The 25791-nt window shown below is 51.8% G+C and overlaps 9 protein-coding genes across 9 annotated transcripts; 4 read left to right on the forward strand and 5 right to left on the reverse strand.

Moving 5' to 3' along the window:
• Positions 1-187: 187 nt before the first annotated feature.
• On the reverse strand, positions 188-1387 carry JN550_010353 (uncharacterized protein; the record flags this gene model as incomplete). The annotated part of the gene is made up of 3 exons (XM_049308598.1): positions 188-639; positions 707-1144; positions 1309-1387. The coding sequence occupies 3 exons, from the start codon at positions 1385-1387 to the stop codon at positions 188-190; spliced, it is 969 nt and encodes a 322-aa protein (XP_049167633.1).
• Positions 1388-1766: 379 nt separating this feature from the next.
• Positions 1767-2207, reverse strand: JN550_010354 (uncharacterized protein; the record flags this gene model as incomplete). The annotated part of the gene is made up of 1 exon (XM_049308599.1): positions 1767-2207. One exon carries the CDS (start codon positions 2205-2207, stop codon positions 1767-1769), a length of 441 nt encoding a protein of 146 aa, XP_049167634.1.
• A 1434-nt stretch (positions 2208-3641) lies between these two features.
• JN550_010355 (uncharacterized protein) lies at positions 3642-5379 on the forward strand (the record flags this gene model as incomplete). Its single annotated transcript, XM_049308600.1, has 3 exons — positions 3642-3988; positions 4052-4356; positions 4415-5379. 3 exons carry the CDS (start codon positions 3642-3644, stop codon positions 5377-5379), a joined length of 1617 nt encoding a protein of 538 aa, XP_049167635.1.
• A 1906-nt stretch (positions 5380-7285) lies between these two features.
• JN550_010356 (uncharacterized protein) lies at positions 7286-9265 on the forward strand (the record flags this gene model as incomplete). Its single annotated transcript, XM_049308601.1, has 6 exons — positions 7286-7485; positions 7564-8272; positions 8404-8441; positions 8500-8627; positions 8680-9042; positions 9156-9265. The coding sequence occupies 6 exons, from the start codon at positions 7286-7288 to the stop codon at positions 9263-9265; spliced, it is 1548 nt and encodes a 515-aa protein (XP_049167636.1).
• Positions 9266-9393: 128 nt separating this feature from the next.
• Positions 9394-11145, reverse strand: JN550_010357 (uncharacterized protein; the record flags this gene model as incomplete). The annotated part of the gene is made up of 1 exon (XM_049308603.1): positions 9394-11145. One exon carries the CDS (start codon positions 11143-11145, stop codon positions 9394-9396), a length of 1752 nt encoding a protein of 583 aa, XP_049167637.1.
• A 2501-nt stretch (positions 11146-13646) lies between these two features.
• JN550_010358 (uncharacterized protein) lies at positions 13647-15634 on the forward strand (the record flags this gene model as incomplete). Its single annotated transcript, XM_049308604.1, has 7 exons — positions 13647-13770; positions 13825-13910; positions 13963-14030; positions 14104-14376; positions 14426-14600; positions 14663-15433; positions 15515-15634. The coding sequence occupies 7 exons, from the start codon at positions 13647-13649 to the stop codon at positions 15632-15634; spliced, it is 1617 nt and encodes a 538-aa protein (XP_049167638.1).
• Positions 15635-16151: 517 nt separating this feature from the next.
• Positions 16152-18127, forward strand: JN550_010359 (uncharacterized protein; the record flags this gene model as incomplete). The annotated part of the gene is made up of 2 exons (XM_049308605.1): positions 16152-16198; positions 16438-18127. The coding sequence occupies 2 exons, from the start codon at positions 16152-16154 to the stop codon at positions 18125-18127; spliced, it is 1737 nt and encodes a 578-aa protein (XP_049167639.1).
• Positions 18128-19170: 1043 nt separating this feature from the next.
• On the reverse strand, positions 19171-20265 carry JN550_010360 (uncharacterized protein; the record flags this gene model as incomplete). Its single annotated transcript, XM_049308606.1, has 3 exons — positions 19171-19615; positions 19694-19831; positions 19919-20265. 3 exons carry the CDS (start codon positions 20263-20265, stop codon positions 19171-19173), a joined length of 930 nt encoding a protein of 309 aa, XP_049167640.1.
• A 1801-nt stretch (positions 20266-22066) lies between these two features.
• JN550_010361 (uncharacterized protein) lies at positions 22067-23119 on the reverse strand (the record flags this gene model as incomplete). Its single annotated transcript, XM_049308607.1, has 1 exon — positions 22067-23119. The coding sequence occupies one exon, from the start codon at positions 23117-23119 to the stop codon at positions 22067-22069; it is 1053 nt and encodes a 350-aa protein (XP_049167641.1).
• Positions 23120-25791: the final 2672 nt, after the last annotated feature.

A 25791-nucleotide genomic window follows, 5' to 3' on the forward strand; every position in this document is an offset into this window, starting at 1 on the left:
CTTTATCAGACTCTTTCGCATCCGACCTAATGCATCTTTCATTCTCTTTTTGCTTCCCATCCTGCAGGCCACACATGATATCCGCTTCCTTGGCCGCAGCTTCGGTGCCATATCACGACCCGCAGCATATGGCATATCAATCCTCATGATTCGATACATGAATATCTCTAGCAAAGGTGGACTCGGGTCATAGATCCTTCATAACTTCATTCACAGCCTTCGCGGCCATTCGTTTCCGTTGCTCCTCTGGGAGACCTGCACTCATGTCTCTCACAGCCTGGAGCTTGCGCATCATGCCCTCGAGCTTCTGGATTTCGATGTCGTCTAACCTGGCATCCTCTTCATTGGCTTTCTCCTCAAGTGGATGTTTGCTCGCCTCGCCGTCCATGAATATTTCGTCGTCCTCCTTCCCAGAATTCCAAATGGCACGTTTCAGGCCGGCGAAGTCCTCTCTATCAAACCCAAAGTCCAGATTCTCCGGGTCGAGCACTGGGCCTTGGGCACCAAGAGCATCGTCAGGCCCAGCATCATCGTCTAGGGAGGTCTCAAAATCCCCAAAGTCGGAATCCAAATCACCGCCATCGTATGACCAATCGTTTGCCTCCAGTGCTTCACGGGCTCTTGGGATGCCCGTTTTTTCTGTGAATAGTGAGTATGCGTACCCCCAGAATTGGAAGAAAGTGACGCCAGGTCGTTCGAAACATACCACCGAATTCATTCCGCGTCTCACTTTCTTTCGCGCGAACCTGCACGAACTCGAGACCGCTTTCAGCGGCACACTCATCCCACTCTTCCACGTCATCAATCTCCCCAATGCCCAAGCAGAGCCCAACTCCATCCCAGGACCAACCACCCAGTCCCTCTTTCACGACCTTGCCGACGTTTTGTATCAGCTCTCTGGCGGTTCTGCCCTCGTCCGAGTGGGGGTCGATGGGCAAAGAAAAGACCACTATCACTCCTCCAAGCACGTTCAATACCTCCTTAGCTTCTGGTGCAAGAAAGGACGCCGCCCATTCTGTCGGACTCGACACAAGGTCTAGCCAGATAGGCACAGATGCTGAGTAATACGCGGTCTTGAGATCGAGAGAGTGCGTAGTCCCCGCCAAGGTTGTAGACACCAGCTGTGGCGCACTGCCGGTGAGATCTGTGTAGCTATTCAGTTCCTGAGGCAATGAGAGGTGCGTCCGTTCCCGTTTCGTGTCTCACGGCACTGAGCGGAGAGACCCAAAGCAAACCACAAGGTCTCACGGTCTCCCCGGACTCGAGGCCAGGAGTGCAGGCATTGCAGACACTTGAGGTGGGACCTACCTTTGACAAGCTTGCTCAGGTGCTGCTGCGAGTCTTCGAGCGAGACAGCCAGTATTCTTCGTGGGTTGGCGATGTCCATTGTCGACGTGCTTGTCTGAGGTCCAGATTTCAACATTGGGTACTGGACCCCGAAATTCCGATGGAGGGGCAATCAACACCACTAAGTTACAAGCCAGTTGGAACAAGGTTCACCCCGCCATGCGAGATGACTAAGCCACGACCGTGTTTCGCTGTCCCGACAGAGAGCTAATGGTATACCTGATCGCAGACTGGTTCACGTTTGGTTTTGGGCCAAGCAAGGTGGTGTAGCAATGTATTGGTGTTGCTGCACCGGAATGGTCATTCGCCCTAGATCCAGTGCTGTCTATCCGAGCCTCGCTGTATTTCCAGAAAACAACACCACCGCCAAAACTCCATCGCCAATGCCCGCCCCACCAGCTTCACCGACTCGAGGACGGCTAACCCCTCCCTCCGTTGTAATCAGCGCCGCCGGCTTTCCGTAACCTGGGCACAATCTCCTTTTCGCTCAGGTCGGCCTTGTCCCGGGCGTCGACCTGGATCGAGTGGTGCGCAAGCACCCTCTTGACGTTGCCGCTCTCGATGCTCACGCGCGCCTTGCGCATGACCTTTGTGTTCTCGCCGATCCAGATGACCAGCGCAAACTTGACCCTCTTGGACTCGGTATCGTTGGCATACTCGACGCGGACGTATGCGTACTGCGCCTGGCTGTCGTCGAGGTTGCTCGCGAGCTCCGACAGCCCGCCCGTGCCCGTGCCCGTCAACTTCAGCTTGTCGCCCACGGCGCCCGCGTACGAGATCAGGAGCCAGTTGGTCTCGTCCTTGTCCGAGCGCACGGCATCGTAAGCCGCGATGATCTCGGGCGCGTCGGCGCCGGACATTTTGAGCGGTGGGCAGGAGTGTTGATTTTTGGCTGCTTCGAGTGTGCTGGCGTGGCGTAAGCCAGTTGAGTTGTCTTCAGGCAAGTTGTTCGGTCGCAAGGTGAGCTCAGCCGCCTGGCATCTGAATGTCAGGAGAGTGTTTCGGCCTTCCGTGGATCGGTCTACCCGACCTGTCGCGAAAGGGACCTAGGGACCCCGTCTCCAACTTTGCTCATGCGAGTAATGGCGCAGTTGGCATCAGCTGCCCCGGGGCTTGTCTCAATAGACCAGCTGGAAAACTCAGGGGTAGGCCGGAGGCTAACCCCATACCTTATCCACGTTACAGTATCAAGTTAGTGTGGATTCAAGCTGAATTGATGTTGATGATGTTTGATGTCAGAAGCCACTGCATCCTTCTTCTTTTCTCATCTACACGAAACCCATTCCATGGTGCACTGTTGTCACTTTCGCAACGACCCCGTCGCTGAGACCTCAAGGGTCTGTCGGGAGTATCGCACGCGAAAGCCCGTGGCAAGTGGGACCACAGAAAGAAATCACCTTGACACAAGGGCATGAGTCAAACACGTTGTTGGTACATGTCTCTACTAGCCGTCTAGGCTCTTACTAACCTAGATTTGACATGACCGTGAACATGAGCGCGACGCGGGTATCCTGTAGGTCCAACGGTGAAAGCATTCCCAATCGTAGCACGTGTCGATTTTCACCATCGACAGGTGGTTTGTGGACCGGGGAGAGACTTATCGTTGCATGACGTATTCGCCTCAAAAGGCAAGACTGCTCCGGCCTGGTAGCCTATGAGCACGTCTGCCGTACTGCCGTTCCGATGTTGGGGTACCTAGGTAAGACGGTAATGCCGGCCCCTGTTGCTGACTAGCGATGACCGACGTTCACGAGCTACGGGAAGTGTGCGAAAGGGGTTGTCGGGCTGTGGGGATGGGGGCGTTGCTCCACCCTCCACGGGTAGTTATCCTGGTTCTGGGGATCTTGAAGAGCTGCAAGCTGCAAAAGCGAGCGAGGAGCTGCTTTGGAGCTTGTAGAAGCAGAGGCTTACTGCTACACAGTATAAGGCTTTGTCAATCCGTGTGTGCTGGGTATGGGACCATCCCCCTTTATCGAATCTTCACGTTGCAAATCAAACGCTTCCCGCAACAAAGATGCTGTTTCGGCGATCACGTACCGATCAATCTACCGACGCTTCCCCGGCCCCTGGTGGAGCAGGCATACGGTGATAGACCCGAATGTATCCTTGCAATCACCGTCTTGTTGTCACCGTAGCATTGCTTAATTACCTGGATCGGCTTCGCCTTGCATAAGAAAAGATCATGCCGCCTCGCCAAGTCCGGCTTGAGGGCTTCGCTGCTTTGCGAAAGCAGCTGAGCTTCAACCCTTTGGCGCAAGTTCTACTCTATCGTCTCGTGAACCGTTCTGCCCAAGATGCCTGATCGCTTGTCTTGGGGCCTTGGTGCCCTTCAGACTCTATTGGCAGTCTCAACTGTCTATGCTATCGACTGTACACCTGAGTCTTTCTCGACCATTATCGAAAGTAACCCAGACGCAACTGTCAATTACGCCTATGCAGTTCCACAAAACGGCTCATTCGGTGTCCCGTCTTTGGCGTTCCCTACCAACGCTACAAATCTGCCAGCCCTCTGTGCTGTTGGTATCAACGTGAAGTCTTCAGCGAACACGTCTTACAACTTCGGTTTGTTCCTCCCGGACACAATATGGAACGAGAGGTTTTTGGCCACGGGCAATGGCGGCTACGGTGGTGGCATCAACTGGTGATTTCATATTCCTCATTGCCCAATGTCTCTGGTATGACAGTCCCTAACTGTTGCGATCAGGCCTGATATGGGAATCTTTTCTCATTATGGCTTTGCCACCATGTCAACAGACACCGGTCATAATGCATCGGCTATCAGTGATGGATCATGGGGGCTTAACAACCCCGAAACATTGATCGACTGGGGATATCGCGCGATGCATGGCTCAGTTGCGCTGTCAAAGTCCATTGTCACCACATACTACAGCATTTCGGAGGGCATCAAGTATTCCTACTACGCCAGTTGTTCTACTGGCGGACGTCAGGGATTGAGAGATGTTCAACTGTACCCTGATGATTTTGACGGCATTTCAGTGGGAGCACCAGGTGAGTTAATCGCTCATGTTCTGTGCTGTATCGCGGCTTGAAACTGATCTTTCCACAGCGTGGTGGTCAACTCATCTTGCTTCTGCAACATTGAAGCAAGGCTTGTACAACTATCCCACAGGCACTCCAAAATACATCGATCCTTCGTTGTTCTCTACCATCAAGGCAGAGATGACCAAGCAGTGTGACGCGCAAGATGGATTAGTTGACGGGGTCGTGTCAGATCCATTTGGCTGCGACTTCAATTATCAGGAACTTCTCTGTACCTCGAGCAACTCTACAAACTGCCTGACGCCTGTTCAACTCCAAACAGTCTATCAGTCGTTTAACGATTGGGTCGATGTGAATCAAACCTTCGTGTTTCCTGGCCTCACGCTTGGCACTGACCCTGGCTTTATGTTGGGCGGCGTTTCTCCACTTGGTTATGGCTATTTCCAGAGCTGGGTGTATAACGATACGACGTGGGATTATACTCAGTTCACGTATGCCGATGTCCAGAAAGCTGATGAAATCGACCCTGGTAATGCTACCGCCGACGCCTTCGATATGACACCGTACATGGACCGGGGTGGTAAAATCCTCATGTATCATGGAACCGCCGACTCTCTCATTCCGACGGGAAGCAGCAAAGTGTTTTATAATAGGGTCACCGAGACTCTAGCACCCCATGGAGTCGAATTGGATGACTTTTACCGCTTTTTCCTCGTTCCCGGAATGCAGCACTGTTCTACCTCCGACGTGGCTCCGTGGTACGTTGCCGGGGGAAGTCAGCAGATCGAGGGCATCACACATTCCGTTCCAGGTTATGAGGATGCCGACCACGACATTATTCTGGCTTTAATGAAGTGGGTCGAGGGTAGCACGGCACCGGAGAAGCTTATCGCAACCAAGTATGTCAATGACACCTTCGAGCTGGGGCTTGAGAGTCAGCGACCTATTTGCGTTTACCCAAAGCAACCACAGTACATTGGGTCTGGAGATGTCAATGCACCCGATAACTGGGAATGTAAGAGAATTTACTAGCTACGTATAGTTACGAGGAATGAATAGTCCGAGACGTAGCATGCAGTTGTTACGTTCCTCTATGGTACCGCATGTGAGTGGCTACAGGAACTTCATACGCACAGCTTCTATTCCACTTTGAATTCTCACTCCTTCGCGAGTATTGGCCAAGCCTCCAGAAGATCGCCGCACTTGATGTACGCTTGAGTATAGTCACTGGACTCTGAGATGGTGAACCTCTTTCAAGTGACGAATACCTACTGCCGTCCCCCCAGGTATGAGCGTCATGCATGTCTCCTTCAATCCCTTCTGCTGCTGTTACTTCAAGCCGATATTCCAGAGACCAAACCTGTCGATATTGTGTGTAAAGTACCTGTCAGGAGACTGGGACAGGCCTAGTGGTTCAACCACCCTGCCCTGAGCGGGCTGACAGAGCCGGCTTTCGATGCGCGCGGACTTGAGCTCCTTAAAAGGCTAAATCACTTTCCGGGATGTGTTCCGTAACAATGATTTCATCTTGTCAGGCATGTAGACTTAACCGACCAGATTTTTATCGAACTGGACATATAGTGATTTGAAGCGCAGAATTCCTGTTTGATGTGCTCTATTCACGTCCGTTAACCCATTAGCTGGACACAGAGAAGTATAAAGTTTGCAAGACATCCAATTACCCCTACATGCCAAGTAGAACAGTGTCTAAGCTACAGATTTTCTAAACCTTGAGTATCCAGGCAGCCTTGATCCCTTCAGCTTTTCATTGGTGAGGAGAGCCTAAACGCACGTTCGTGGGTTGCGTCCTCCACATGTTAGCTATGTGGATACCAGTCCGATACAGCCAACCTCAAGCTCGAAAACGCAGGTCTCTTAAACCAAGTTTTTACAGTCTAATCAGCGGAATAGGTCGAGCGTCTATGCAACGTTGTTTGGTGGTAATACGCCAGAATGCCTTGTGATCAAGGACGGGCCCATTCAACCTTTTACCCCCAGTCATACAAACGGGTAAAAGTATTCTATTGTTTTTTCCCACATTTGATTCACCTCAGATTGTACCAGGTGGTGTATGTACTCTTAGTGTTGACTAAGAGTATTCAGATCTAGCATTAAGGATCTGCCAGCAGCAGGGAGGGCTAGTAACAACTAGGGAAAGCGGTACGTGACGGTCACGATTTATGGGTCAATTAAATGAGGTGTAAGAAGCATGAATTGCGTCCGCTCTTATCTGTCGATGCCCCTCAGATATATCTCAAAGTATTCAGACAATTCTACGGTGCAGCTACCGGTGCAACAAATGCTGGGATGTGGTCGGAGATGTTGGTACCAAAAGTCCTAAATATCGATTGCGGGGAACTCTCGACCGTGAGTCGCAACCCGTATGCGGTTGAGACTACACGCACCAATCCCATGACAGCACGTGAAACATTCCTTTGCGATAATATGTCAGCTATTGGCCAAACCACAATCCTTGTTGTTACCTGTGAAGCCTTACGGTGGGTTTGACGTCACCTTTTTATACCTTTGGCCCATTTGAACCACACGACCTTGGCGACCCGAACGGGAGGATCTCAAACCCTGGCTCCACTGAGGTCATCCACAACTGGAAAGCTTTGTTCATTCCATATTGTCGGAAGCTAATATTAAATCTGATAGGTTAGAGAGGCAGCTGTGTGTGCTCCAAAACCGCCACTTTGGCCAGAGAGTAATGCTTGTAGATACCAGCCCCAAGGCCGCGCGACATGATCGTCGTACCGCATGAGAGGGGCAGGATTTTGATCAACGACGATTGAACTCACCTGTGCGACATTGAGATGGCGTGGCTTCGCGTGATCCAAAAAGCTTGTTCTCGCACTAATTTCTGGGCATTTACGAAGCCAAGCCCTTCTTTATGACCCTCGACGTGGTATACCGCAAGCCGAATTTGTGACTTAGTATGGCCACAACGCAAGACTCAAAGGTAAAAGATACGCCAAAAGCAGAACATGAGTACATCGAAAGCGCACCACCGGGGGGTTCTCCAGTTGAGCCAAACATTGGGGAGAAGGCAGCTCACCGGCCTGGAAGCAAGCGAGAACTCAAGGAAACTGACGAATATGCTCACTTGGGTTACAGCTATCCAACCTGGAGAAAGTGGTGAGCTAGCCTCGCAAACTTTCACTACACATGATTTTGTCTGTAGTTGATATAGTACTAACGGTCGAACGAAAGTAGGCAAATACTGATTGTTATGTTCCTTATCCAAATTTCCATCAACCTGAACGCAAGTTTATATGCCAATGCGGTCGATCATGTCTCCAAGAAGTTCGAGATCAGCAAACAAGCCGCCCGGATTCCGCAGCTCACATTTCTCTGCGCTTACGCCTTCGGGTGTGAGCTATGGGCGCCGTGGAGTGAGGAGCTTGGAAGATGGCCGACCCAACAACTCAGCCTTCTTCTTGTCAATATCTGGCAGTTTCCATGCGCATATGCTCCAAATTATGCAACGTTGGTGATCTGCCGGCTCCTTGGGGGGCTTTCCACCGCAGGTGGCTCAGTCACTCTTGGGGTTTTGGCTGATATGTGGGAACCTGACGACCAGGAATATGCCATCGCCTTCTTAGTTCTGTCGTCCGTTGGGGGTTCTGTAGTGGGGGCTGTTGTTGGTGGGTTTGTCGAAACATCGAAACCCTTACCGTGGATATTCTACACGCAACTAATAGCTGGAGCTGCCGTTCAATGTATGCACTTCTTCCTCGTTCCCGAAACTCGCTCCACAATCATCCTCAATCGCATAGCAAAGAAGCGAAGAAAGGCAGGCGAAGAAGTATATGGCCCTAACGAAGTCAAAACCCAGCGAATGACATTCAAAGAGGTCATAATAATATGGAGTCGGCCCTTTTACATGTTGTTAACGGAGCCCATTATTGCGTGGTTGTCAGCTGTGAGCGGCTTTAGTGACAATCTGATATTCATTTTTCTCCAGGGTTTCCAACCGGTGTATAAGCAATGGGTGCGAATAATCCTTTCCTACGGTCCCCTCTCTGGCCTTCTCTGCTGATTGCATTTCCCTAGGGGTTTGACACTATCGGAATCAGCCTGGCATTTATTCCGTGAGTTTTTCCTCGTTATAAGATCTGGGGAACGACCAAACACTCAAAATATATTCAGACTGCTCATCGGGTACTTTCTGGCCTACTTGTCTTTCCTTCCGTCAATCCACATGTTCCGGCAGAAGAGGCGGAAACACGGCTCTGAGTCTGTTACACCCGAAGCCCGTTTATGGTGGCTGAAATATGGTCAGTCAAACCAAAACTTTCTCTCGAATTATAACTAAGCCTGCCACTGAAGTTATCCTTCTGGAGCCAATTGGTCTCATAGGCTTCGCATGGACATCGCTTGGACCACCTCGGGTACACTGGATAGCACCCATGATATTCTCTACTTTAGTTGGCATTGCCAACTACAGCATATACCAGTCCAGCATTGATTATACTGTTGCAGCTTACGGTGTATATGCTGCGAGCGCCACTGGTGGAAACGATTTCGCCCGAGATTTTCTTTCCGGTATTGCGGCTATATATTCCGGTCCCATGTACGAGAACATCGGCCGCGACTATCCGCTTGAATATGCAAGTACAATACTTGCCATCATCGCCGTTTTTGTTACAGCCCCGGTTTTTTTCTTCTATAAACATGGGCCTGAGATTCGGAGTAAGTAAATACCTAATCTCCTTGGTATTCTAGCTACTGTCGGAGTTCCACGGTCAAGAATTTTTTCAGACCGGTCCGAATCGATGCTCTTGATGGCTGACCCGGACATAAAGTGCGTAGTAAATTTGCTTCTGAAATCGCAAAGGCAAGATCGGAAGGCAGAGGTGGACGCCCGAAGAATGAGGGCGAGAAACCAGATTTACCAGGTCATGAACAGGTCTGAGGCAAGAGCCTCAAACTAAAAGAACGATGGAACCTGAATGAATATTTGTGATTAAACTCAAAACTCTTCCTTTCATATGCCACTAGATGTACCATGCAATGTCCTAAGGTGTGTGAAATCAGAGCGTGCTAAAAGCTCCACGCAGTATATGTATTGTTTCTGAAATAGACCAAGAAGTCGTCGTCTCCCACTAACCTCCATGCCTCCAATCCTGGCTGATCGGTGCCTGAATCGAGCGATCTCTGCCTGCGCACGGGATTTTCAGCATACGCCTGATTAACATCGAAGAGGTACTCCAGGGAGTCATATATTGGATGGTGAGTTTGCCCCCCGATCTCGAATCGCAGCATGTCGGATTTCATGGTAATCCTATGCCGTCTCGTCAAATTACCTTGGTCAATGCGCTTTGGGTGTGACGTTGTGTATACGGGAATAATGACGAGATTCCTCAGGTCAGCATTTCTGGTAAACTCAGACAATGAGCTGAGCATGCGAATATTAGATCCTTGGAAGCAGCCAACACTGATCAGTCTTTGATTCCAGATATGAAACGTCTTAGGGTCCGAGCCTGGGAGTGGATGATGATGGAAGACTCGGAATTTCCTTGTATAGACGTTGAAACAGACTGAGACCACAGTGACATATACTCGTGGATGCGATGTATCCCATTGACACTGGCAGTTCACGGCATTGCATAAGTCTTCATCTGGATCTCCATTCCTCGCTTCGGGGTGTTCGAGGTAGATCGAAAGTAAGTTGTATCCTCCACAAGAATCTATTTTCTCCCAGCGCAGTTGTCCACTGTATATCAGTGCCCGACTCGACAGCAAATCCTCTTCTAAGCGATGGGAGGTGGAGAATTTCCGATCTTCGAACTCGTGGACGAACAGGTTTCCGTGTTCTAATGTCACGACAAAGAAAGCGTCGGCTTTACTCGGGTGGATGATGAAGTCAATGGGCGTGTTTGTGCGCTGTAAACGAATCCCGACGCGGTGTGTTCCTAGCAAATGTGAAGAGAAATCGCCAGAGTTATTCCAGCTCACTGGCCCATATTTGTAGACTGGTGTCATGTCAACCAGCTGCAAATTCTCCCCAAATTTCCAAAGATAGACGATGGCATTCTTGGCGACCACAAGTACAACCTCGCCTTCGATGACACATCTCTCGACTCGAAGTGGTACGTCAAGAGACTGGAGTGTGTCCCGCTCGAGGTGCCATGCATGCAGTATAAAGTGCTTTCCCATTACGAAGAGTTTGTCACTCATGGCGGTCTTGAAACCTTGTTGTTGTTCTTTGTGGTCGGGAAATGAAAATATCCTTCGCCTCTTGGTACGCAGATCATCGACCACGGCAAGGTAAGGAAGAGCATACGACTCTGGCCACCAAGCTATGCGGCCGCTGTTATATAACCTGAATGTAGCAAAGTGGCCGTCGGAATCACGAGCATCGTTATTCGAATGAACACCTCCCTGCTCGGGAGGCAATTTCTTGTTGACCTTGAAATAATTATCCGATTCAAGCAGCATCCCATGATAAAGGGCACTCGAGAAGCGGCCCTTGATGCGGCGTTGATGTTTGGTCAAGGCGATGCGGAATGATTCGCCCGCGTCTTGCTCCTCGGTTGTAGTGGAGTAGATGTGCTCCGAAAGCCCGTGGAACCAGCGATCTGCCAGTCTTGGCCATATCTCATCGCTGAGCCAAATCCATCGCCACATGCGGCATACGTTGAGGGCCGCCGCTACGTCGTCGGGCCCCAGGTACCCGAGAACCAAAAGATGCAACTCAACCGGCAGGCAGCTGAGGCCATCGCGCGCGCGACCGAAGGTCGGCGAGGCGGCCATAATCCGGCGCAGCCTGGAGACAATCGATTTCATTGACATTCTGAGCGAGATGGGTGCCTGCTGTCGCATGCAGAGTCGATCCACAAGCGATGTCCGACAAAAGCGTTCATCGCTCAGGCTGACGCCGGAGACACAGCCCCTCGTGTCATATTCGCCAGAACAAGCCTAGCCCACGTGGGTCCTAACGCTTAAGCCTTTAAATGGGGCCACCATATAAACCGAGCCCTTTAAGTTCCGCGTTAAAGATATAGAAACATTCAACACGAATATTAATATCGTATTAATATAAGAGAGCTTTAAAAACGACCTTTTTGTCGGGGCATCGCAAGCGAATTGAGCCTCCGTTACAAATCCTATCACATTGCGAAATTTTAAACTGGAGAGGAGAGGAAAGAAGAGCTCCTTTTACAACTGTGGCGTTTGCCATTTTATACGCAAGGGGGACCGCCCCTCACCTCTCGTGCAGCACCATAGCAACCACTTGCATCAGCCAGTCCATACCACTTCCTATGTCGATAGTTAAAAGCGGCGTGACATCCTTACACTGGTGTTTACCACCATATTAACCACTCGAACAGAGTGATCCAATCGCAAATACTTTACTTGCTACCACCACCTTCGATGTTACCATCTGGATCTTGTATGACAGTTCCCGTGCACTACGCAAATTGTCTAAATAGTTGGAAGCAACCCAGCCCAGAATTTCTCCATTAAACGGTTCCCAAATCTCATGCCGGAGAACGCTCTCCTCTCCCCTCGGTTGGCCATCATATCATCCCGCAACAGAACAGATGCTGCAGATAACATATATTAAACTCGTACTAAACAAGCCAAAGATTGCAAGATCCATTGTTAGGGGAGTCCAAATGATCACAGACCCCACCTCTAAAGAGCTTTACCTGCGGCCGCTGAGAACAGTACCGTTATGGAGGGGCAACGGTAGAAATTCGGTTCAGTATACTCTCTTGGTCCTTTTCTGGGGAAAGAGGGCAAGATTCAATGTTTTAGACTTGACTCCATGCCAAGGATTCTATAATTGTACTTGACCTAACCCTGTGGTGGCAGGTGCTTCAAAGCCCAGTTTTACTAGAGCGCTTGCTAAATGTTCGAATCTATTTCCAAGTTGGGGCCGTTCGGCAAGCCCAAAAGTCGAACACAACAGACAGACTCTAGAGATTATTTTCTATTCTACGGTACAAATTAGCCTGGCAATCCTAAGGAAGACTACAATACAAGCGAAGAACTTGGACGATGGCACGGAAACTTCTGAAATAAGATATATAACGGCAGACAGAAAGTGCACGAAGCATCCCACTGACAAAACCCTTTTCTCGGCTTCGGTTCCAACACAAATAACTTCCCTTGCTTATTCAGGAGCGGAGTGTCTGGTTTCTTCAAGGTCTGTTGCTAGATAATCTCCTTAATGAGTATGCCATGATGTCAAGAGTGTCCAGTATTCCTGAGATGCAAAAATGTCACGAATACGAACAGGACCCGAGGATACAGAGCTAAGGAGCTTATCTTATTTTTTTTCTCTTTGGCGAGGTGGACTAGTATCTCCTTTGGGCAAAAAGCCGATGTGGTAGTAAGCGTGATGGAGCAGGAGTGGCTTGAGAGACACCTCAGACTTGAAGCATATTACCCAAAGTCTTCATAGCTGAAATGCTATCAATTACTTCTTGTTTTAAAGCCACGGTATGTCTCACTACTAGTAGCCTGTGTATGTATGCAAATCCTGAAATCAATCTAGAGGACAGCCTTTGCTGGTCTCCAGCTACGGCATGAGATTACTGGGGCTTTGCTCCAACTTAGCGAGCCAGTAGATTGAGTGATTCCATAAAATAAGGCACTTGTCCCACATGGCCAGCAAGGCTTATACATAGTTCCTTGACACGCCTCAAAAAATAATCACCTGTCTTAGCTTTCGCGGCCTTTCTGCTGGATCCCGCCATGGGCCAGTCGAGCATATCGGTCTCTTTCGCGACGCAGTCACCTTCCGCAATAATTACAGTGACGTAAGTGCTTATAAAGCCCAACTGTATTGATGGCTCGGCATTGTAGAAGTCATTTCCGATTCGGCCCCCAAAAATCAGAATTCTCACTCCTACATCTCGTCTCCGCACTCGATACCTCTCATCCAATCACGGCGCACTGGTTTAGGCATAAGTCGATCAATACCCCAGCTGTGCAAATATCAAGACTATCAGCCCTACGATATTATGCATAAGCTAGGTCAGGCAGAAGCCAGGGAAGAAAGTTTCAAGACAGGATGACAGCCAGCTGATCGGCCAGCGTCGGTCCATTGGCGACGTCAGCACGCAGCACCTACGAAGGGTCCCCTTGTGCATGGTGAATTACTGCTGTATGATGCAATTGCAATCTTCCCACTGCCATGCGGTTGTTGCCTTGGCTGTTTTAGAGCTTGCATATATTAATGCCCTCCTCTCGAACCCAAAGGTCGATTCCAGTAGTTTCAACGAGTGGCGCCGATTGTAACAGTATTAACAAGGTTTAACCTTCGCACAAACACGCGACTAACCATGGCTCCCAAACGAAAGACACGAAGCGCTGGAGGATCCAATGGACTCAAGAAGCAGAAGACAAACAAAGGTGCAAAACCAACGCAGCCCCAAATACCTGTCGACGAAGGGTTTGAGGAAGGCGGTAAGCGCAACAGCAGCCCCTCTTACCTAACAGTATGAGCTGACAGATTGCTAGGTAAAGTACATATTCACGCCGATACCAACGGAACCATATGGGATGCATCCCTCAATCTGAGCAACGTGTCTGGAAACAACAACAAGGTATTATTCTTCATTCCTCCACTGAACTTACGTGTTGACTCGACCAATGCAGTTCTACATGCTGCAGCTCCTTGTTGATGACAAGGAGGACACATATTATGCACACGCGAGATGGGGAAGGTATGTCCAATTTCCATACTTGATGGCCCTATTTCGCGTTTGAAAAGAGCACCATGCTCACGGCAATTCTTAGAGTTGGCGAGACTGGACAGATCAAGACTGTAGACTTTGATGATCTAGACGACGCTAAGGCGGAGTTTGGCAAGCGTTTCAAGAGTAAAACTGGGTTGGATTGGGAGAACCGCACTGGCGAGCCGAAAACAAACAAGTACACGTTCGTTGAACGAGCCTATGAGAACGACGGTGATAGTGACGACAATGGAGGCGGACCGCGAAACTGCGGTGCCAAGCAAGCCAAAAGTGAGCTTGACATGCCAACGCAGAGGCTCATGGAATTGATCTTCAAGTAAGGCTCTCCGATCTGTCGAGGGTGCAGCTTGGCTGACGTTGCACAGCGAGAATCACTTCAACTCCGTACTAGAGGAGATTGGCTACAACGCCGACAAACTGCCTCTTGGAAAACTCGGGAAGTCGACCCTGAAGAAGGGCTTCGAGGAACTGAAGGAACTTGCCAGCTTGATCAAGCACCCAAGCCTCGCACAGAACAAGTATAGCCGAGATCGTGATGAGGTATGGAATGCTGCTACTTTCGATCGTCTTGACAGGCCATGAGTATGCTAAATCCTGAACAGGTGATTGAAGAATGGACAAACAAGTACTATTCGACCATTCCGCATGCGTTCGGTCGGAATCGCCCACCAATGATCGACAATGACGATATCCTGCGCAAAGAAGTGGCAATGCTGGACACTCTCACCGACATGGAGGTCGCGAACACAATCATGCGGGCGAATGATAAGTCCAAGGACTCTGCATCGGTGAACCTTCTCGATTCCCATTTTAAGGGACTTGGTATGAAGGAATTCACCCCTCTGGAGCGCAAATCAGACGAGTACAAGCAGCTCTCCAAGTATCTCCTGGATTCAAGTGCAGCGAGCCACGGGCTGAAATACCGGCTGCAGGACATCTTCCGCATAGAACGTCCTGGCGAGCATGATAGGTTTGAGAAGAGCACGAAGGAGCTGAAGGACTCCAGCCGGTTGCTGTTGTGGCACGGCTCGCGGACTACGAATTTTGGTGGCATCCTTTCCCAAGGTCTGCGCATCGCACCGCCAGAAGCTCCTGCCAACGGCTATGCCTTCGGAAAGGGCGTCTACCTGGCAGACCTGTCCTCCAAGTCGGCCAACTATTGCGTGGCCTCGATGAGCGGTGGCGTTGGCTTGCTGCTCCTGGTAGAAGCAGAACTCAGCAACCCCATGTATGAAATCGACTCGGGAGACTTCAACGCAGCCGAGCTGGCGAAGAAGAAGAATTGTATCGCTACCAAAGGAGTCGGAAAACTGGGGTACAACAAGTGGAAGGACGCAGGATCAGTGCACGCAGCCTTGAAGGGTGTGAAAATGGTGAGTCCCTCAACCCCTCTGTTTCTTGAGCCAAATGGCAATGAGCCACCCTGAGAAGAGGAGGCTGACTGAACTGCACAGCCTGACGGCAAGCCGGGTAGCAACCCAAACCATAAAGGGGGATATCTCCAATACAACGAGTATATCTCCTACAACGTGGAGCACCTGAAGCTGAGATATCTGTTCAAGGTTGCAATGTAGTCGGTTAAGTAGGTAGAAAATCGATGTTCCATATTTTAGTCTTGCCTTGGAATATTCTCTCCACGATACCAGAATTCGTCGTGGCCGTGATACACCGTAGCTTGTTCAGGTCTAACCTCCCGCGTCCGTCTGGCCGCGGTAGTTCTCCCGTCCGTCGGCGTCTCGTTACTACAACCCAGAAACCATCAGCTGACAGCCTACGCGAGGACGAATAAGAGGCGGCTAGCGTTCCAGCTCCCCCGAAGTTGGGGCGTCACGTTGCCTTGGGGTTGGTCTCGCCTGCTCGGTGAAGCACGCGGTCAGAGAAACAAATGAATACGAGGAGTGGGTTTGTTCAATGACCGGATTCCCATGCCCAATTCCTCTGAGGATGTGTCGCAACTCACGTCACGAAGCAGACGGCGAGTGATCTCGGGAATGGAAATAGCCCACGTGTAGTTCAAGACTTTTCTTCTGTTAAAACGACGGCGAGAACCTCGTTCAGGTGGAAAGTCATCCCGAAAGCCCCTTGCGCTCCATGCCCGGAGCGTGGCGGCCAGATGCCCGTGGTCAGGTGGTCGGGTGGTGAGTGAGGGAGCGGTACTGTACTGTAGCTGTACCTAGATAGGCGCTTTGGCGGGCTTAGTGGACCTCGTCGGCGCAGCACCAAGCGCCGTGGCCGCCGGGCCGCCCTAGCAATCGGCGCCCCGCGCCCAAGCTCTTCGCTAACTCACATCCTTGACGGCTGGCAATTACGAGGCTGAACTGCGCTTCGTGAACCGATCCCTCTCAACGTTGAGCTGATCCTCAACTTCCCTCGTCAGCCTCGCCCATCACCACACCAACACCAGTCTCCTCCAGCATCTTCGCATCTCGATCAGCAACTCGTTCGCCATCCAAGCGTACGGTGTACGCGACGTCATCTCCGTACGAGCAAGCCGCTCCATCGACACCCCATCCTCCTCCGACCCCATGGCTTCAAGCAACGCAACGCGCGCCGCAGCGCCGCAGGACGCCCCCTCCAAGTCCAAGGAGCCTGCCTTGTTCTGGAATCCCGAGAACGTGAAGGATGTCGCCGAATCGCTGGGAATAGGCAACCTGGGTGATGAGCAGCTGCGTACCATGGCCCAGGAAGTTGAGTATCGCATCGGACAGGTTATCCTCACGGCGCTCCGACACATGCGACAGGCCAGCCGCCCAAACATGACCACGGAGGATGTCGACCGCGCGCTGCAGGAGCTCGATGTCGAGCCGCTCTACGGGTACGACAGCACTCGACCCCTCCGATACGGCGAGGCAAGCCTGGGGCCCGGTCAGCCCTTGTTCTACATGGAGGACGAGGAGATGGACTTCGAGAAGATGATCAACATTCCCCTGCCCAAGGTGCCCAGGGACTCGACCTTCACTGGTGAGTTTGCTCCTTCCCTCGGATGCGCCGCCTCTCGGCGAACCCCTCTATCCTCACACCGAACCCCAATGCTAACCACCACCCGTCCTGAAGGTCACTGGCTGGCCATAGAAGGCAGCCAACCAGCGATCCCCCAGAACCCGACCACCTCCGAGGCCCGCTCGCAAGAGCTTCTTCCAAAGGGCCCTGGTGCGAACCCTGCTCTGCCCGCACTTGCTGGCAACCAGGGCGCCAGCTTCCGGCCCGCCGTGAAGCACATTATCAGCCAAGAACTCACCATGTACTTCGGAAAAGTTCAAGCTGCTCTCCTGGACGACAACCCCGAGCCTTCGGTCCAAGATCTGCGAAACGCTGCCCTGGAGTCCATCAGGTCCGACCCGGGCATCCATCAACTCATTCCCTACTTTGTGAACTTCATCTCTCACGAAGTCACTCATCACATGGACGACATCTTTGTTCTCCGGCGCATGATGGAGTTGACCGACGCCTTGGTCGACAACCCCGAGATGTTTCTCGATCCCTACGCCAGCTCTCTCTCTGCGGCAGTCCTCACTTGCCTCTTGGGACGCAAGCTCGGCACCGAGAATGGCACAGACGCCTTGAAGGAGCAGTACCAGCTCCGGGAGTTTGCTGCTAGCCTGGTTGGCCGCATCTGCCAGAAGTACGCTGCCTCCAACAAGATGCTCCGCCCCAAGATCACGCGAACCTGTCTCAAGCATTTCCTCGACTTCAACATGCCCCCGGCGGTCTGGTACAGCTCCATCCTCGGCCTCGCAGCCTCTGGCGGCGCTGAAGCAGTCAGGATCCTCGTGCTGCCTAATCTGAAAAACTTCTCGGAGGGCATGCTCCAGAAGCTCAAGGAAGGCGGCTCGGAGGGCAATCGCATCGAGTTCGAAGCCATTATGGGAGCCATCATCAAGGCTGTCCGTACGCTGGCACCAGAACAGGATCTCCACATGACGAACGGGGTCAATGGCGTGAGCGAACGGGAGACCACCGAGCTCAAGGACTTCGTCGGAGAGATCATTGCAGAGAGGCTCGTGAGACTGAGCGACCACCGTCTTATCCAGTTATTCCTAGACGCACGAGCATTCGCATCCCACTAGAAGTCGGCCGCACGCGCCTTCGGGTTTCTCTAGGTGACTGTACGCGTTAGTTGGGCACCAAGCTTGGGGCCAACGCAGTGCGCAGGAAGGGGGAGGTTTCTTGCAGGTGAAGGGCTGTTCGCGTTGGCGTTGTTCAGGCGTTTCTTCTTTATACCCCAGGCCAACATTGCATAGGCGTAGGCGAACGGCGTTTTCGGTCGAGGAAGACGGAGGGATGGACAGGAAAATAGGTTCATGTCTCTGCATTTGGATTGCCACAGTACATGGTGGACACAGCGGTCTCAGCCATGCGGTTTGTGTTGCTAGTTCGGACAGAAAACATGCAGGTCACGGTAGCTAGAAGTAGTGACACCAAAACATATGGTCAGAATTGTGCCTCTTGAACGCGGCCAACGCGGTCTTCGTGTTGTCTCCCAGGCGACTGCATCATCGCACCTGGGCAGCTTGGAGAATGCGAGAGCCCTGAACCCCGTGACAACTAAAGAGGCATTCCAGACTTTGAACCTTTTACAGGTCGCCTGGGTGACGATTAAGGTCAGTGCATGTCGTTCCTTGGCAGAATGACTGTAGATGAAGGATTCAGCGGTGCTCATACATCTATCTCGCCAGTAGCTCTTGGGAGGTGGGCATCGTATGGGCTAGAATCTGCCTGTCCGACGGGGGCATGCACACCGTAAGACAGGCATGCTATGAGATACCGTTACGACCTGTCTCTCCACGGCTACTTGTTCTAGTCAAGACCCGCCGCGTTGGGTGGGAGCCACTTGGTTGAGCAATTCCGAAGCGCAGTCACATGTTCAGTATCTTGGGCAACGGTGTGAACGAACATGGCATTGCTTGCCAATCATACAAATCTACAATATGTACAGCCTAGCCGCCAGCCCAGCGTGACCAAACTCCTCCCCGTCCTTACTACCCACTCTCGGCAGCTCCAGGTACAGGGAATCTACCAGGAAGAGCATGCTTGGTGTATCATGTCTTGCCCTCAAGCGAACGTGCTCCCCTAGCCCCTCCCTCTCACTTCCTTGTCCTCGCGATACCATTTACCAGTAGAAAGCCAGACCCAACGCAGCTACCAAGCTGCTAGCCCAGATGGCGTTGCTCACCGTCTTGATGGTGGACTTGCTGAAGCCCTTGGCGAAGTCATAAGTGAGATGTCTGATGCCGTTGATGCTGTGGAAGGTAAAGGGCCAGGCGAGAAGGAACTTGAGACCGCCCTTGACGGCGACAGGCAGAGCGCCGAAGGCGGCGGCCAGCGAGGCCGACTCGAGGTGCCAGCCCATCAGGGGGGCGACCAGGTAGGAGGCGGCGAAGACGTACAGACCACCGGAGAAGATGGAGCCCGTGATACGCGTCCAGACGGAGGCGCCGAACCACGTCTGGCTGTAGTCGTAGATCTGCAGATGGGGCGACACGGGGCGGCTCTTGCGCTGGGTGGCCAGGAGGCTCTGGGCATCGGACTCGCTGTACTTGGTCGTGGTTACGGGCCTGCAGCAGGAGCAGTTAGCTAGGGCCTCCCGTGTTGCTTCCGCGTCGGGGCGTCCGCGAGGGCCGTCGGTCAGTTACCTAGTCTGCATGCCCAGTGCCAGGCGAGGCAGGTTCTGGGAAAAGAAGGCGGCATTGGGCTTCTTTGCGGCTGGAGTAGAAATAGACGTTAGCGCTCTGTGCATTACGTGGGTTGCTCCCGGAGAGCCCTCGCGGCGTCTGCTGGCGTCTCAGTGAAGTGTCGATGCTCTCCTGATCGCCCCATTCGCATCGCCTCCTCTGGCTGCTCGCCCAAGTCAGACGGACCGTCTTCGCATGGCGAGACTCCAAGTCGAAACCCACGTCGACCAAACCCCGTCGTCGCCAGCCGCAACCTCCCAATTGACCCAGAAAAGGAGATCAGACTCACCCTGGCGCAAGGCCGAGACACCGACGCGTGATGAGATCATGGTGAAGAGGGTTGGACCAACAGCTACCGTCTCCGCAGGGTCGTCGCTCGTCGCTGGATGTTGGAAGACGTCGCTGCGACCAAGGCACCACGGGCCCTGTCCTCTCGAAGCACCGGAATTCGGTTCCTCGGTAAATGCCTTGGCCAATGAGCGGCCGCCCAAAGTCAGCCTCAACCCGGGCGTCCCCAAGCCTCCCCGCCACATCTCTGCTGCCCGCGTGTGGCTTGGGCTTGGGCCCAAAGGCCCCACCAGCCGTCCCAGACCAGCGAAGCTCAAATACAAAATTCGTTCGGCGCCGGTTTTCCTCTCCTCTCTTTTCCCTTTCCTCTCCAGATAGCACGGGCAGCCCGGCCATGCGACGCCCGCTCGATGGGCGTCGCGCCTTGGTCGCCTACTCACGGTTGCTTGGAGAGTAAACATATCTTGGGAAAGATGGATCCTTCGTTAATCTCGGTGCCGAGTATCCCCCGTCTCGGTCTCGTTTCATTCTGCGATCTACATTTCGTTGCTCTTGATTGATATACGCGTTTGCCCATGTGTGTGTGTGTGTGTGTGTGTACGCAGCTGTGTAGTGTAGGCAGGGCAATCGTAACCTCTGGTGCATGACCTGCCCTGGCGCGCAAGCCGTTCGCTGCTGCTGGTCCAACATCTGAAACGATGTTCACCTTTCCCTTTGGCTCGCACTGCGCCAGCATGCTTGCTTGCCCAGCATTCATACAGTGTGGGCGGCCTTTCTACAGTACATCCGTTGGTTCGAGAGGAGGACCACGTCCCATGGATGAACTACTTGTGCAACGTCGTGACTTGTGGACAGAGGACCAAGACGCTTGTGATATGAGAACGACCCCGTTCCCAGGTTTCTGGTGGAAGGGGCCAGATCACATGAATCGCTTTGGAGAAATTGGTGCCCAGTTTCGGAATGCAGCTCTGATATCAGGGAGACAAGGTTGGTGGTAGACTCGGATGGCACCTAAAAACATCGTAGCAGCACACATCAGCAACCTAATGACACCCATTGGCCCCCCTTTCAAGACATTTTACAAAGCGATCGACCAAGACAAGCCCACATTCCTATCCAAATGGTTGTCAAGAATTGGAACAATCGGCAGATAAGAGAGGCAGTCGGAATATCGGATGCATTACACATTTACAAACAGGCTGCCTTACTGATATTATTGTTCTACAATGGAAAGTGCTTCTTTCCCGCCACCAAGTATTGATGCCCCGGCTCTGATAAGCACCCAACGCTGTATCATTATGCCTTACCTGTCTTGAAAGTCGAGCTGCATATTTCGCCCATACATGAAGAAGCCAACACGATAAATGCCCTGACAGAGAGCCCGCGGCACCTTAATCCGAACTATGGGACCGATGTTGAGAAACCTGGCAGACTACTTACTGGACACAAAACTTCTTCCGGTTCATCAAACATTTGCACTCTTAAGTTGGGGATTCATCAGGTTTGGTAGGTTCTATACTAGACTTGATGGAGAACAAAAGAAGAAAAATGTTTCGAAATTCAAATGACTGGATGGCTAGGTCCTGACATTGGTGACATTACACTACTGGATGAGAACCATTTTCTTGAAGAGATACTGGGCCAGCAAGGTCGCTGTACGTATTGTGCGCACTGGAGAGCGGTACCCGTCAAGGGAGATCCCAGCAGCCAAACCAATGTACTATTAGCAGACCTGATTCTCCGTGTTGAACCTACAAGGGTCCCAGGTAAATGCTAGTGAATAGAGATCTCAGTCTCGGTTACGGCCTACGCCACGTCCACCCACACCGTGATGGACACGACATGTGGTCGACTCATTTTCAAATCCACTGGGCCGGCGACATGTGTTCGCGGAGGACCACCGTATGATTCAGGCAAGTCTAGACATCTGTAGCGATTCTCTTACATCTACACCTTTTTGGTCTACATCCATGACCTAACATGAAACATCGCTGCGTCCATGGTCCCGCTCGATTGCTAACCAACTACTCATCCCCGATCCTTGATTTACCTCTCCCGGCCGTAACTAGGCGGAGGAGTAGGCTTGTTGTCCAGAATCTTCTCAATCTCCTCCAAGATCTCGGGCGTCAGCTTGTCAGAGAGCGCAAGGGCCTTGATGTTGTCCTCGATCTGCTCAACCTTGGTGGCGCCCAGGATCACGGTACTGACGTTGGGGTTGCTAATGCACCAAGCCAGCGAGAGCTGAGCGACAGTTCCCCCCAGCTTCTCGGCTAGGGTGGTCAGCTTCTTGACCTTCTCGATCTTGGCCTTGCCCTCCTCAGACTGCAGGGACTTGACAGTGTTTTCGAAGAAGTCCTTGTTGGTTGCGAAGCGCGAGTTCTCCGGAATACCATTGTTGTACTTGCCAGTCAAGAAACCAGAGGCAAGAGGCGACCAAATAGTGGTACCATACTGGAACTGCTTGTACAGAGGTGCGTACTCGACCTCAAAGCGCTCTCGGTGGAAGGCGTTGTACTGAGGCTGCTCAACGACAGGTGCGATGAGGTTGTACTTCTCAGCGATCTGGGTGGCCTCCATGATCTGGGTGGCGGACCATTCCGACGTTCCCCAGTAGTAGGCCAGGTTGAGGTTGCGGATGGTCTGGGTAAAACCCTCGACGATCTCCTTCATGGGGGTGGCGGGGTCAGGTCGGTGGGCGAAGACAATGTCCACGTAAGGCTGGTCCAGGCGCTGCAGCGAGCTCTTGAGGCCCTCGACAATGTGCTTCCAGCTCAGGCCACGGGTGTTAGGCTCCTTGCGGCCAGTGCCGAAGAAGACCTTGGTGGTGAGAACGTACTCGTCCCGGGGCCAGCCGAGCTCCTTGAGGGCCTGTCCCATCTCAACCTCGGACTCGCCATTGGCGTAGACCTCGGCGGTGTCAAAGGTGTTGATACCGTGGCTCCATGCCGTCTCTAGGCACTTCTTGACAATCTCGCCCTTCTGGGTGCCTCCGTAGGTGAGCCAACCCCCGAGGGACAGCACGCTCACCTTGAGGCCGGTAGGGCCGAGGTGGCGGAACTTCATGTCCTTGGGGTCATATGCAGATTGAACGGCAGGCATCTTGGCGGCGTGTCTGGTAAATGTAGCAAATGTGCGTGAGCTGAGAAGGCGGAAAGACATGCCAATGCGGGGGGTCAAGCGGTTTTGTTTCCAAGATCACAGTGGATTCGGGATTCTTTAAGATGAGTATTCCGCCATCTTGGGTTAACTTATCCCTCAAACGGCAGGGGGCGTAAAGTTAGTCGTGACGCAACCGCCAGAACCCCGCGCCGTTTCCATGGCGGCGGGGCTGTTTCGCAGTTGTGTATTAATAATCAACTGCGGCTATTCTGCAATTTGCAGTTGCTCGGTAGTAAGTCTGTCTGTATGTAGCGAAGGCCCTGTGATAAAGCTGCTAAGTCTCAATGCTTTGGCTCGTGGTTTTGGGAATAGAAGCTCTTCTTCTGGATCACGATAGGTACAAACATAGGTAGCTTATTGGGTAGGACCAGCATATGCATGCAGACTGTTGTGTAACCCCGCTGACTAAGCCATAAGCTCCACACCCGGATCGGACTCGGGGGACTGAGCACACCCGCCCTTGTACGGAGTATCTTCATGTTAACGATGCGTGTATTTCGAGGTTCATTCCACTTGTTACAACTGTGTTATCAACGAGGAGGAGGACGACGACGACGACGAAGACGACAAATGGTCTGTTTCCTTTGAGAATAGTTGCGCAGAACAGCTTAGTCGCCAGAATATGCATACCATCTTACCCCAAGCCAGCTTATATTCTTTCCTAGCCCATTGGAACACGAATCCGACGGGAGACCAAAGATATAATACAGACACTCATTTACTTCAAGAACCCTCCATCCAATGTCCGGATGGGTTCACCACGCAAATCCGAGCCCACAGGTCTAACACCCGGGTACTGAGTCCGCAATAAATCTGAAAGTGATCCTCCACCTTCACATCGCTTTGCATACTTATGGCTGGACTACAGGGGCTTCACGCAACACGTTGTTGGGGTTGCCGAAATGTAGACACATTGTGCATTGTTTATCTGCGCACGTGTCTGAGCATTATAAAATGTCGCGGAGAGTAATTGGTGTTTACGTCGTGCCAAAGGGTTACTATGAGGTCAGGTATAATCAGGGTCAGAGGTGTGGTTCAATTCGTAAAGAGACTGAATCTTGTCCCTCTTACATGTTAGGGGACAAGAAGAGGAATATGTACCAGATGCTGTACGGTGCCTCACTGGACCTCCTGTAAACCTAATGCATCGCCGTGACACGCTGCTTACATGCTTAACAGGTACAGGAATGTTTATACCATGGTACTGCGGGGTATGGCCTATATATCTGTATTTGGCGACCTTCAGTAGTTGCAAGCATATGAACTACTTGTGTAGCTAAATGCACTTTTCTTATCATCCTCATTCAATGCAGACAAGCTCGAATGCGATCTATCGTAAAACGATACTAGTTACTCACTCGTGGCATCTGTGCACCCTCTGCAAGACTCAACTCCGGGATGAGACTGATCCTTCCCGTTGTCTATCTGAATGGGGTGCCAGTGGCCCAGCGCTTATAAAACCTCCATCGAGCCGTCTGCTAAGACTCTTTGCTGTTGAATCCGAGTGGTAATCATCTTTCCAGTATTCTGTCATACCCAAATCATGGCTCCGGAGGTGGCCCAACGGTTGTCCCTTTAGGGGTATGAAAGCCATCCGAAACGGGAAGAGTACCCACTTTCTACTCTGGATCGCCTATCTGTCTGTACTTACAACCATCACTCTCCCTCTTCCAACTTGATTTCTAGACAAACAAGAGCACTATGCCCAGTTAAAAGAGCCAGAGTTAAAGAGAACCCCTGGGCAGTGTCGCCACGTGGCCGGCATCGTTTAGAAACGACCAAGAGGACTATCATATTGTCAAAAGGAACAGCAGAGTTCTGTTCGCCCTACAATGGCTAGGCGGCCTAGATACTAGATTCAAATCATTGATCAAGATGAATCGTCTGGATTTCACGGCGAATGCGTTTATGGATGAATCAGGTCTCGGCCTGGAAAGAATGACGTAGGGAGCGCTCTGTGATATGGACAACGGCCAATTGGTGAGGGGGTTCCAGCTGAATTCTATACCTTGTGGGATGATCCTCCTCTCTGCATCCACCACCCTCCCTCATCCGAGAAGGACGCCAATCACTTAGATTGCACCCATTTTCCATTTCCACCTGCTGAGGAGCAAAACATCAAAGCTCAAGGCGCAATCTCCACCACGTTGTCAAGATGCGTCATGGGTATCTACATATGATGCGGTGATAGCCCTGTAAAGGTGTATATCTTCGAGAACTCGCATACAGAGGTACCAAGACGGCCTTTCTTCGCCAGCCCCTTTCGCCGAAGCAGTTGATATGCGCAACCGACTCGCTCCAGCGATTCCAGGAAACGGGTTTTATACAGGATTGTCTACGAATTTTCCAAACCAGCTGACCCAAAGGGATGTCGTTTCAGAAAACTTGCCCATGACCTGCATAACGTCGTACATGGGCAAAACACACAAACTGCGATAGAGATATCGGCGATAGATTCGCTGCAAGCTGTGACAGTTATCAGAAACAAAGCAAGCCTGTTCTTCGCTCCCGCCTCTGTCTTTTATAGTGACGGACCGGCGAGATGCCCCTGTACGACAGCGATTTCGGATTCGGCCGACCCGAAGCGTAACGACACCTGATAACTGATTAAT

This window comes from Neoarthrinium moseri (genome assembly GCF_022829205.1).
Source record: "Neoarthrinium moseri strain CBS 164.80 chromosome Unknown scaffold53_Wmoseri_CBS_16480, whole genome shotgun sequence".
Classification (NCBI taxonomy): Eukaryota; Fungi; Ascomycota; class Sordariomycetes; order Amphisphaeriales; family Apiosporaceae; genus Neoarthrinium; species Neoarthrinium moseri.